At 47.8% G+C, this 11,490-nt stretch overlaps 1 protein-coding gene across 3 annotated transcripts in view; it reads left to right on the top strand.

Moving 5' to 3' along the window:
* S100A16 (S100 calcium binding protein A16) overlaps positions 1-4,176 on the top strand; it is a 6,060-nt gene extending 1,884 nt beyond the window's left edge. The window contains exons 1-3 of one of the 3 annotated variants that reach the window (XM_012658663.1): positions 2,136-2,302; positions 3,014-3,194; positions 3,447-4,176. In XM_012658663.1, coding sequence (XP_012514117.1) covers positions 3,039-3,194; positions 3,447-3,605 — 315 coding nt within the window. In that variant the 5' untranslated portion in view covers positions 2,136-2,302; positions 3,014-3,038 and the 3' untranslated portion in view covers positions 3,606-4,176. Of the gene's footprint in view, positions 1-2,135; positions 2,317-3,013; positions 3,195-3,446 lie in introns of those variants that run through there. The other 2 variants (XM_012658665.1, XM_012658662.1) reach the window with 2 other exon arrangements.
* Positions 4,177-11,490: the final 7,314 nt, after the last annotated feature.

The following is an 11,490-nucleotide window of genomic DNA, read 5'->3' on the forward strand; positions in this document are numbered from 1 at the left end:
GGGAGGGTGGGGCTGGAGTGGCTGAGATCCAGGGGCATGGTGTCAGGGCAATTTGGGCTTTTAGAAAAGTCAGCAAGCTGGGCTGGGGTGGGCGGGGTGGAGGTGGGAGCCTCCTGGTGGCTCAGTGATGAATCAGCCCAGAAGACAATGAGAACACTGGGGGAGGGTTGGGGGCCCAGCTGAGAGGCCCTTTGGAAGACAAATGGTTCCCCATTCCCACTGTTCTGGAAGGCTCTGGTGTACACTGTCCACTCAGGCCAGGATCTACCTCCTGCTTGCCCTTCTTAGGAAGGAGCAGATGGGGCAGCACCACGGCCCCCTCCCGCTGCCTGGAGACCCTGGGCCTGGCCGGTGGGGCAGGCAGAGAAGCAGGTGGCTGTGGGGTGGGTGGGGTGCCAGAGCCTGTCTCCTGGCCCCCAGGCGAGGGAGGGAGGAAGAGGGTAATGACCTCTGACTGCCTACTCTGATGCCCTTCCTTCAGAAAGAGCTTCAGAAAAACACTTGTCCAGATGGCTATCTGCAGTGCTGTCCATTTTATGAGAAGAAGGTGGGGAGGAGGGCAGAGTAGTGGGAGGAGACCTGGGAACTGAAGCCAGAGGCGCTGAAGCTATCTCTCTGGGTGACCAGCACTCCTGGGAGCAGGTGGCAGAGTCATCTCTTGGGGCTCTTCTGTGTCCTGCCTGCTTGGCTGCTGCCAGAGGCCAGGTAGGGTTGGGGCATGGTATTGAGGAAGGGTAGGAGGAGACGCCTCAGGTCAGGGAAGTGACTTCCAGAAGGCGGGTAGTGGGAGCGCTGGGCCGGCCAGTGAGGAGAAGGGCAGAGGCTCACTACCCAGAACACCGAGTTCTTCCCTTTCAAGATCTCTCGCTTGGGGAATGAGGTCTGGGATGGCTACGGGTGGGGGGTTTCTCTGAATTCTCTTCCCGCTCCTAAGGCTTGGCTGGGGATGGGCCTGGCACAATCTTTCCTGAAATGGCAACAGTTTTTCAGTTTTCAGAATCCCAAGGAACATTGGTCATGGGCCTGGCTGCCCCCCCACTACGCCCCGCCCCAAGGGCAATCAGAGCAGATTGTGGCTTGAAAAATTTTCTTCCTCTTCATTTGTGAATGTTAGGGAGTTTGTATCAAAGTCTTACACAGGTATAAACATTGAACCACACAGATGCGCACTTAACAAACAGAGAGTATGGAAAGAGTGTGGTTTCCTGCAGTCCTGGTACTATCCTTTATCCTCCTAGACACAGACCAGAGTGGTCAGGCAGATGGGGCAGGGGCGGAAGGGCAGGATTCTCCATCACAGATGCTCTGCCTGACTCTCCCTCTCAACTCTCCTGCCTTCTTGCATCCTGGCCTACTCCCTCCCAGTCTCATCCTTCCTTCAGAAGTAGCCTCATGAAAGGAAAAGCTTAGAAAGCTAGCCAGGGGCCTCGGATGCCTGGTATCAGGGCTAGAAGGAGGTGGACTATTTACAGAACACCCACCTAGAGAAGGCACTGGGCCAGGCAGTGTGGGCCAGGGAGATGCAGAGATTGAAAACAGGGAGGTACTATGTCCGGGATTTTAAAAAATTGTCCCAAAGTCTATGAATCCTGCTGTTTGGTTCAGAAAATATGGTGGCTGCGTTTAAGAAACACTATGCTTGTCTCAAGGAACAAGGCAAGATCCAGAAAGAGACTGTGGCCACACCAGTTAGTGGGCCGAAGTCAGTGCTAGCTGAGCGGTGGAGACAGACGTGTCTGTGGGAGTCAGGGAGGGCACCAAGGGCAGGGGTCAAGGCAGGCTTCCCACGGAGGCGTGGCTTGGTCAGGGCCAGAGAGACCGGCAGGCTTCGGCTGGGTGGAGAGAGCAGGGCAGAGAGCAGGGCAGTGGGCATGGGAGTAGGAATGGCCACAAGGGGAATTAGAACTCAGGTGGCAGGGGCAGGAGGCTGCGGTGGGCCTGGCGAAGCAGCCCTTCCTTCCAGATCAGACTGTGGGCCGCTCAGGCCCCCACAGTGGCCACGTCCACCAACCCTGGCCAGGACCAAGTGGGTGAGGGTGGCTGGAGCTCATTACTGGGCTTGGGGGTGGGAGGGGAGTCTGATTTGCTTGGATTGACTTGGGGGGGCTCTGGGCATGGGCGGCGACTCACAGAATAGACCCGCCTGCTCCCCTCATATCCTGTTATTCAAAAGGCTGTATCCGCTTGGAATGTGAGTGTCTTTTGTCCTGGGGCGAGAGGGTGACGCATGTGGCCTCCGGCAGGCTGCTGCTGTGTTCAGGGTCTGTCTCCAGCTGTGGCAGAACCGGGCCTGGCTTCTTAGGTAATGGGGCGATGGTGGGTATCCTTGGGCCCTGTCGTATATTTAGGAGTGGGTATGTGGGAGGAGAGGCTAGCCGGGTGTGGTGGGCGGTAGGGAGGCTGCACAAAATCTGATTTGATGGATCAGGACCTTATCCTTTCCAAAGAGGGGCAGCCATGGCCTGAGACCCTGGGCTCACTGCCCTGGGGCTTAGTGAGGGACTAGAAGGGTGGGGGCTAGGTCCCTACCTCCTGCTTTGTGGCCTGGGTCTCAGCTTGGGTCTCAGCCTGGGTCTCAGTCCTGGGGGTGGGAGGCAATAGCCTCTACCCACTCCTTCTTGGCTCATCCCGAGCAACTGTGCTGACTTCCAGGGCAGGAAGCTGGATGGGCCAGGTGTGGAGCAGGGCTGGGCAGTTCCTCTCCTCCTCTTCCCATGCCAGTCTCTTGCTCTCAGTAGGGCTCTGAGAGCTGCAGCCAGTGCCTGGGGCTGGGGAAGGGCCTGGAGAACCTGTCGAGGCGGTTGAGCTGGGGAGTACCTGGATTAGAGAAGCCACATAGTTCTCATTCCAGGGCCCACCCCGTGCCCACCTGTATTCCTCTTTCCCCTGCCTCCTCCCTTCTCCAGAGGACAAGCCAGCGGCGAGGGGGAGGCACCCAGGGCTCAGGGTGGGCGTGGGGGTGAAGGTTTGGCTTGTGGGGTCTCCGCTCATCTCCCCTCCACATGGTGCCCAGGCCCGAGCGGAGGTGAAGTGGTGAGATGGCGGACTGCTGCTACACGGAGCTGGAGAAGGCGGTCGTTGTCCTGGTGGAAAACTTCTACAAATACGTGTCTAAGCACAGCCTGGTCAAGAACAAGATCAGCAAGAGCAGCTTCCGCAAGATGCTCCAGAAAGAGCTGAACCATATGCTGACGGTATGGTCTCTGCCCTTCCCTTCGCTCCCCCGCGGTGGCCTGGCTCCTTTCAGAGTTGCCCCCACTCCAGGGTCTCCCCCGCCCTCAGGCCTTTGTCTTCTCAGGATGCCTGGGCCTAGCCGCTGAGGGCTCTGTTTGCATTTTCTAAGGAAAGCTGCTGCCCAGGCCAGATGCTGGGACTCTGCCAGGGTCCTGTCTGGGGTGTCTCTGGGGCTGCACCCTCCGCATTGCTGACACCCACTTCCTCCCCAGGACACGGGGAACCGCAAGGCTGCAGACAAGCTCATCCAGAACCTGGATGCCAACCACGATGGGCGCATCAGCTTTGACGAGTACTGGACCTTGATAGGGGGCATCACCTGCCCCATCGCCAACCTCATCCGCCAGCAGGAGCAGCAGAGCAGCAGCTAGAGGCCTGCCCAGCACGCCTCTCAGGCACTGGCCCGATGCCCACCCAGGTGTCTCCCCAGGCTCCCTCCTCCTCCCTCCAGACCCTCTTCTGATCCTTGCTCACAGGGGCCCCTTTGTGAGTGTCTCAGTCTGGGGGTGCCTCCCTGGGGGTCTCAGTCCCTGGAGTCAGCAGGCCCTAGGGATCCCTCTGTGAGATCTGAAAGCTGTTTGGAGACCCCAAGAGTTTCCTCACCTGTTCAGTCCATCTACCCTTCCAATGTCTGATGTTCCTGCCCTGTTCCTGCCTGTTTCTGTGTCTGTCCTGACCTCTGGAGGTCAGCTCACTGCTGGAGGTCTCCCTGCTCTTGGTGGCAGCAGGAGCAGCAGCAGCAGAGACCTTTCCCCTTGCCCTTAGCCCTCTCCTGGGCAGAGAAGCACTTCCAGCCACTCCCCTCCAGTTGCCTCTTCCTCTGTGAATGAGTTAATCAGGGCTGAGCCTCCTCCCTCTGCTCAGCGACTGAAATCATGTTAATAAAGGCTGGATTTAGAGTTTGTATCTCCCTCACCTGGTCCCTTTGTGATGCTCATTAAAACCTGCCCACTCCTTGGAAACTTCTTATGTTTGGTGGTCTTTGCCCTGGACCTGTGGCAAGGGAAAATCTCACAGAAAAACCCCAAAGGCAGAGCAAGAAAGAAGCTAGAACTCTTGGATCCTGGCAGCTCCCTCCCTCCTACTCCATGAAGGGCCAAAGGTCATGTGTCACCACCTCTGGGCCCTCATAGCCCAGACTCAAACTCACATTCAACTTCCAGGCACACAGTAATTCTCATTTAGTCCTCACTGTGATTCCACGAGAGAGGGGCCATGACCCTCAGTCTTGAGCCATGAATGGCCCTGAAGTCTTATCGATAGTTTATTCCAACACACAGAGAAGTTGTGGAATGGGGAAGTAGGGGTGCAAGACAGGGGAGGGGTTTGGGAGGACAGGGGGGAAAGGAAACCACGACCTGTAGCTGCCTGAGGGGGCAACGCCAGTTTCTTGGTTGCTCTCCTGCTCTTGCACTGTGGGAGCCCCCAGGAGGAAACTCAGCCTGCAGAGCTTGGGATCAGTGTACCCCAATGTTTAAGATTTTCCAAAAGATACACAGGCACAGATTCTTTTATTGGAATCCACTTACAGATCCTCAGCCCTCTAAAACTGACGTGCCTCCGAACAGGTGGCTGTCAAGGTGTCACACTGCTCCTGCTTCCTACCTCCGGATCAAAATAACCCTTCCCAATTAAGAATGGAAGGCATACCCTTTACCTGTCTGGAAGATCACTATGCTGCCTTGACTGAATGGTAAAGAAGAAGTGGTTCACCTTTTTTTTTTAGCAGGGGAGGTTGGGGGAGGGACTGTCATCTATCTATCTATCTATCTCACTATATATCTATTGTGGTAAAAAAACATACAACATAGTTTACTCTTATTTTAAGTATACATTACAGTATTGTACAGCAGATCTCTAGAACTTTTTCATCTTGCATGAATATAACTCATATCTTTTGAACAACTGTTTCCCCCTCCTCCCAGCAACTACAATTATACTTTCTGTTTCTATGAGTTTAATTACTTTAAACACCTCATATAAATTGAATCACAGTATTTGTCTTTTTGTGATTGGCTTAGTTCAGATAACATAGTGTCCTCAGGGTTCATCCGTGTTGTAGCATATGACAGGGTTTCCTTCCTTTTTAAGTCTGAATAATATTGCATTGTGTGTATATACTACATTTTCTTTATCCATTCATCTGTTGATGGACACTTTGGTTGCCTCCACATCTTGGCTATTGTGATAATGATGCAATGAATATGAGTGTGCAAATATCTCTCCAAGATCTTGTTTTCAATTCTTTAGGATATATACTCAGAAGTGGGATTGCGATGTCATATGGTAGATCTATTTTCAATGTTTTGAGAAAATTCCATATTGTTTTCCATAGCGGCTGGACCATTTTACAACTGTATGAACAGTGTGCAAGCGTTCCAACATCCTCACCAACACTTGTTGTATTTTCTTTTTTGATAGTGGCCATCCTAATGGCTATGAGGTGATACTCCATGGCAGTTTCGATTTGCATTTTTCTGACGATTAGTGATGTTGAACGTATTTTTTATATGCTTGTTGGCCATTTGTATATTTTCTTTGGAGAAATATCTATTCAAGTCCTTTACCTACATTTTAGTCAGGCTATTTGTTTTTTTTATTGAGTTGTAGGAGGTCTTTATATATTCCGCATATTAACTCCTTATTCTGTATATGGTTTTCAAATATTTTCTCTCATTCTGTAGGTTGTTTTTTCACTCTGTTGATTGTTTCCTTTGCTGCACAGAAATGTTTATGTTTGTGTTTAATTTGTCTATTTTTGCTTTTGTTACTTATGGTTTTGGTGTTATACCCAAGAAGTCATTGCCAAGACCAGTGTTATGAAGCTTTTCTCCTATGTTTTCTTCTGTGAGTTTTATAGATTCAGGTCTTATGTCTAGGTCATAAGGTAAAGGTGCATCTTAATTCTTTTGTGTGTGGATATCCAGTTTTTCCAACCATTTTTGAAGACTATCCTTTCCCTATTGTGTAGTCTTGGCACTCTTGTTGAAGATCATTTCATCGTATACATGAGGATTATTTCTGGGCTCTCTATTCTGTTCCATTGGATAGATATCTGTCTTTATGCCAATACTGTATTGTTTTGATTACTCTAGCTTTGTAATATGTTTTGAAATAAAGAAGTGTGAGTTCTCCAGCTTTGTTCTTTTTTTCTCAACACTATTTTGGCTATTTGGGGTCCTTTAAGCTTCCACATGAATTTTAGGATTTTTTTTCTATTTTTGTAAGAAATGCCATCAGAATTTTAATAGGAATTGCATTGAATCTGTAGATCACTCTGGGTAATATGGGCGTTTAAAAAATATTAAATCTTCCAATCCATGAACACGAGATGTCTTTCCATTTATTTGCATCCTCTTTAATTTCTTTCAGAAGTGTTTTGTAGTTTTCAGTGTACAAGTCTTTTGCCTCTTTGGTTAAGCTTATTCCTACGTATTTTATTCTTTTTGAAGCTATTGTAAATGAGATCGTTTTCTTAATTTTCTTTTTGGATTTTTCTTTGTTAGTGTGTAGAAATGCAATTGATTTATGAGTGTTAATTTTGTACCCTATAACTTTGCTGAATTTATTATTTCTAACAGTTTTTGTGTGTGAAATCTTTATTGTTTTCTACATATAAGATCATGTAATCTGCAATCAGAGATGATTCTATTTCTTCCTTTTCAGTTTGGGTGACTTTATTTCTTTTTCTTGCCTAATTTCTCTGATGAGGACTTCCAGTACTATGTTGCATAGGGATGGTAAGATTGGGCATCCTTGCCTTGTTCCTGATCTTAGAGAAAAGCCTGCAATCTTTCACCATTGAGGATGATGTTAGCTGTGAGCTTTTCATATATGATTCTTATTATGTCAAGGTAATTTCCTTCTATTCCTAGTTTGTTGAATGTTTTTTTAAAATCATACAAGAATGTTAAATTTTGTAAAATGCCTTTTCTGATCAATTGAGATGATCATGTGATTTTTGTCCTTTATTCTGTATATGTGGTGTATTATGTTTATTGATTTTTATATGTTGAACCATCCTTGCATTTGAGGGATAAATCCTACTTGGTCATGGTGTGTAATCCTTTTATTGTGCTTCTGAATTTGGTTTGCTAGTATTTTGTTGAGGATTTTTGCATTAACATTCATCAGGGATAGTAGTCTGTAGTTTCTGCCCCCCCTCCTTGTAGTATCTTTGTCTGGCTTCGGTATTAGAGTAATGCTGGACTCATAAAATGAGTTTTTTTTTTTTTTTTTGACAGAGTCTCACTATGTTGCCCTGGCTAGAGTGCCGTGGCATCAGCCTGGCTCACAGCAACCTCAAATTCCTGGGCTCAAGCAATCCTACTGCCTCAGCCTCCCAAGCAGCTGGGACTACAGGCATGCGCCACCATGCCCGGCTAATTTTTTCTATATATATTTTTAGTTGTCCAGATCATTTCTTTCTATTTTTTAGTAGAAACGGGGTCTCGCTCTTGCTCAGGCTGGTCTCGAACTCCTGACCTTGAGCAATCCACCCACCTCAGCCTCCCAGAGTGCTAGGATTACAGGCGTGAGCCACCGCGCCCGGCCATAAAATGAGTTTAGAGTATTCCTTTCTCTTTAATTTTTTGGAAGAGTTTGTGAACGATTGATGTTAATTCTTTAAGTGTTTGGTGCAATTCTTCAGTGAAGTCATCTGGTCCTGGGCTTTTCTTTTTGGGTGGCTTTTGATTACTGATTCAATCTCCTTACTAGTTATAGGTCTGTTCAGATTTTCCATTTCTTCATCATTCAGTCTTGGTAGCTTGTATGTTTCTAGAAATTTATTCATTTCTTCTAGGTTATCTAATTTGTTGGCATATTCATAGTAGTCTCTTATAATCCTTTTGATTTCCGTGGCAATTGTAATGCTTCTCTGTCATTCTTGATTTTAGTTATTTGAGTGTTCTCTCTTTTTTTCTTAGTTAATCTAGCTAAGGGCTTATCAATTTTGTCGATCTTTTCAAAAAACCAACACTTCATTTTATTGATTTTTTACTATTGTTTTTCTATTCTTTTTTATTTATTTCTGCTCTAAACTTTATTATTTTCTTCCTTCTGCTAACTCTGAGTTTAATTTATTCTTCTTTTTCTATTTCTGTGTGGTGTAAAGTTAGGCTATTGATTTGCGATCTCTCTTCTTCTTCTGCCTCTTTTTTCCTTCATGCCAACTAGTAACAAGGTTTGAGGGAGGCATGTCTCACATATGAGTGTGAAAACCCAGTCATCACACTTATGAACTACCAAAGAACCTTTTCTTCTTTTTAAATGTAGCATTTACTACCATAAACTTCCCTCTTTGTACTACTTTTGTGGCATCCCATAAGTTTTGGTATGTTGTGCTTTTGTTTTCATTTTCTCAAGATACTTTATAATTTTCCTTGTTATTTCTTCTTTGACCCAATGGTCGTTCCAGAGAGTGTTGTGCAATTTCCACATACTTGTGAATTTTCCAGTTTTCTTACTGCTATTGATTTCTAGTTTCATTCTATTGTGATCAGAAAAGATACTTGGTATGATTTCAATCTTAAATTTGTTAAGGCTTGTTATGTAACCTAATATGTGCTCTCTCCTGGAGAATGTTCTGTGTGAGATTAAGAAGGATGTGTATTCTGTTGCTTTCAGGTGGAATATTCTACATATGTCTACAATTAATCTATAGTGGTCAAGTCCCCTGCTTCCTTATTGATGTCCTGTCTGATTGTTCTATCATACATGTATATTTCAAATGGATGATGGAGGGTCTCAAATCATTATAGTGTTTAGATTTCATTGAACAAACGTTTCAAAGAATCTCAACAGTTTTATTTTAAAATGTTGCAATATGTAAAACACTTCAGAAATTGCACCCTTTGCAGCGATCTAAACATGATGAAAAATCTTAGCTGTCAACTTGAAAAACGTGCAAGTCACTACATAGTTTTAAAAAATTCCTTGAGAGAGCACAGAAGCAAATCCTACGAAGACAGACCACCGCTTAAAGAGCAGCAGGGCCACCAGCAATGTAGAGTGGGTGCTACCTAGGAAAGCTTCCTAGAGGGGGGATGAGCTGACCTGGAACAGAAAGCAGGAGACGGGCAGGCCTGGGGAGGGGGCAAGCAGCGATGATGGCAGGTGCCAAGGTCTTGGGGTGGTGGAGGAGGTGGAGCCTTGAAGCCTAGGGTGTGGGGGATCTCATGGGCAATCCTGGAGGCAATTCAGGATAGAGCTACCCCTGCAGCCTCCTCCAATGACGAGCTCCTCAGTCATTTTCTAGTCCTCTACACCATACCTGCTGCTTCTCACCCCACTTAGCATCCCCAGCTTTCCTTTCAAAGGGAGAGGGAGGCTGGGCAAGGTGGCTCACGCCTGTAATCCCAGCACTTTGGGAGGCTGAGGTCGGAGGATCGTTTGAGGCCAGGAGTTTGAGAGCAGCCTGGGCAACGTATTGAGCTCCCCCCGTCTCTACAAATAAATCAATAAATAAATACAAAGGGAGAGGGAAAGTGGGAGGAGGGAAATGTTATCTCTGTGTCAGAGACCAGAGAGAAACTCTCTCAGGAGGCGCGAAGGAGGAGCTGGGTGTTGGGTGGGCCAACCCCAGCCCTGTCCCCAGGACTACTTCTGCCTCCTTGAGAGAGGATGTGTTACTTGGCTGGAGCCCAGCCCTTCCACCACACTGAGATTTTAGAACGGCTGGCAGAAACGGGCCAGCCTGACCCCAGTTAGAAGCTTGTTGCTAGGGGGTCTAAGCTTAAGCCTAGCGCTGTGGGGAGGAAGCTGAATGTCAGGGGAGGTCAGAGGCCTTTAACAGCAGTGATGGCTTTGGCTTCAGGGCCTGGAGCCAGAGAGGTCCCAGGGGAGAAAAAGCTGTCACTGCAGGGTCGGCGGCTCATCCTGAAGCCTCCCTGAGGAGTGTTGGGGCAAGGGAAGGCAGGCCTTCCTCGCCCCGATCCCAGGGACCACACAGCCTAAGCAGAGCAGGCGGAGGAGGGCCAGAAGCAGGTCTCCATGAGGGGCCCGCAGTGGGGCTGAGAAGGCTCTGGGGCCTTACACTGGCCAGGCCTAGTGTCTAACCCACTTAGGACTGAGGTGGTGGGTGCCCAGGAGGTTGTGCCTGTCAAACCCATCCGTAGCCAGACCTTTCTTTAGGGTGAGAACCTACCTGTGTCACCTTTTGTACTTCCTGTAAATTTACTTTTGTTTTCCATTTAGAGTCCTAGCAGAGTTCCTTTTGAAAAACTAAATAATACTTTCTACTTGTCCAATGTTAAAAGTTTTTTGTTTGTTTGTTTTTTAGAGACAAGGTCTCACTCTGTCCTCTAAGCTGGAGTACAGTAGTGTTCAATCATATGCTCACTGCAGCCTCAAACTCCTGGGCTCAAGCGATCCTGCTGCCTCAGCCTCCTGAGTAGCTGGGACTACAGGTGTGTGCCACCATCCCTGGCTAATTTTTGGGTATTTTTTGTAGAGACAGGGTCTCACTATGTTGCCCAGGCTAGTCTCAAACTCCTGGCCTCAAACAGTTCTCCCGCCTTGGCTTCCCAAAGTGCTGGGATTACAAGCATGAGCCACCATGCCAGGCCCAATGTTCAAAGATTCACTCTTTCACATGTAAGAGGTAGGAATAAGGACCCACATTTTACAGATGAAGATGTCAAGGCTCTGAGAGGCGATGTGACTTACCCAGGGACACACTACTGGCAACCAGGAGACCTGTGACTCAGGCCCCATCTTTTACTAACTCCGTGTGGACTGCCCAAAGGGCAGAGGCTCTTGTCGTGTCTTGGCCCCAATAACTATGGAGGACCAAGAGTGCCCCCTACAGGCCCTGCATGGTGACTGCGTTGTTTCTGTTGCAGGCTCATTCATTCATTCAGTAAGAATAAGGCACCTTGTGTGTGTCCGACACAGCAGATGCTACAGCAAAAGAGTAGAAACGGGCATGCTTCCTGACTTCGTGGGGCTTGCAGTTTCGAGGGGAAGTCATGAAATGGCCATATGATCACACAAACAAGTGGGTAATTACGAACTGAGATAACTTCTGAAGGATCACACTTGTAAGAACTTTTAATAAAGAAACCTGAGTTTGCCTTGGTGCTGGTGAGGAGTCTCCTTGTGGAAGTGACATTGAGCTGAGCAGAAATTATCTTGGAAGAGGGAGAAGGGCTTCCTAGATAGAGGGACACCATCATGTGCAAAGGCCCCATGGCAGGAGGGAGCACGATGAGTTTGAGTTACTGAGAGGAAGTGCGTACGGCTGAAGCTCAAGAA

This window comes from Propithecus coquereli, unplaced genomic scaffold (genome assembly GCF_000956105.1).
Source record: "Propithecus coquereli isolate 6110/MARCELLA unplaced genomic scaffold, Pcoq_1.0 Scaffold59, whole genome shotgun sequence".
NCBI classification, from domain to species: domain Eukaryota; kingdom Metazoa; phylum Chordata; class Mammalia; order Primates; family Indriidae; genus Propithecus; species Propithecus coquereli.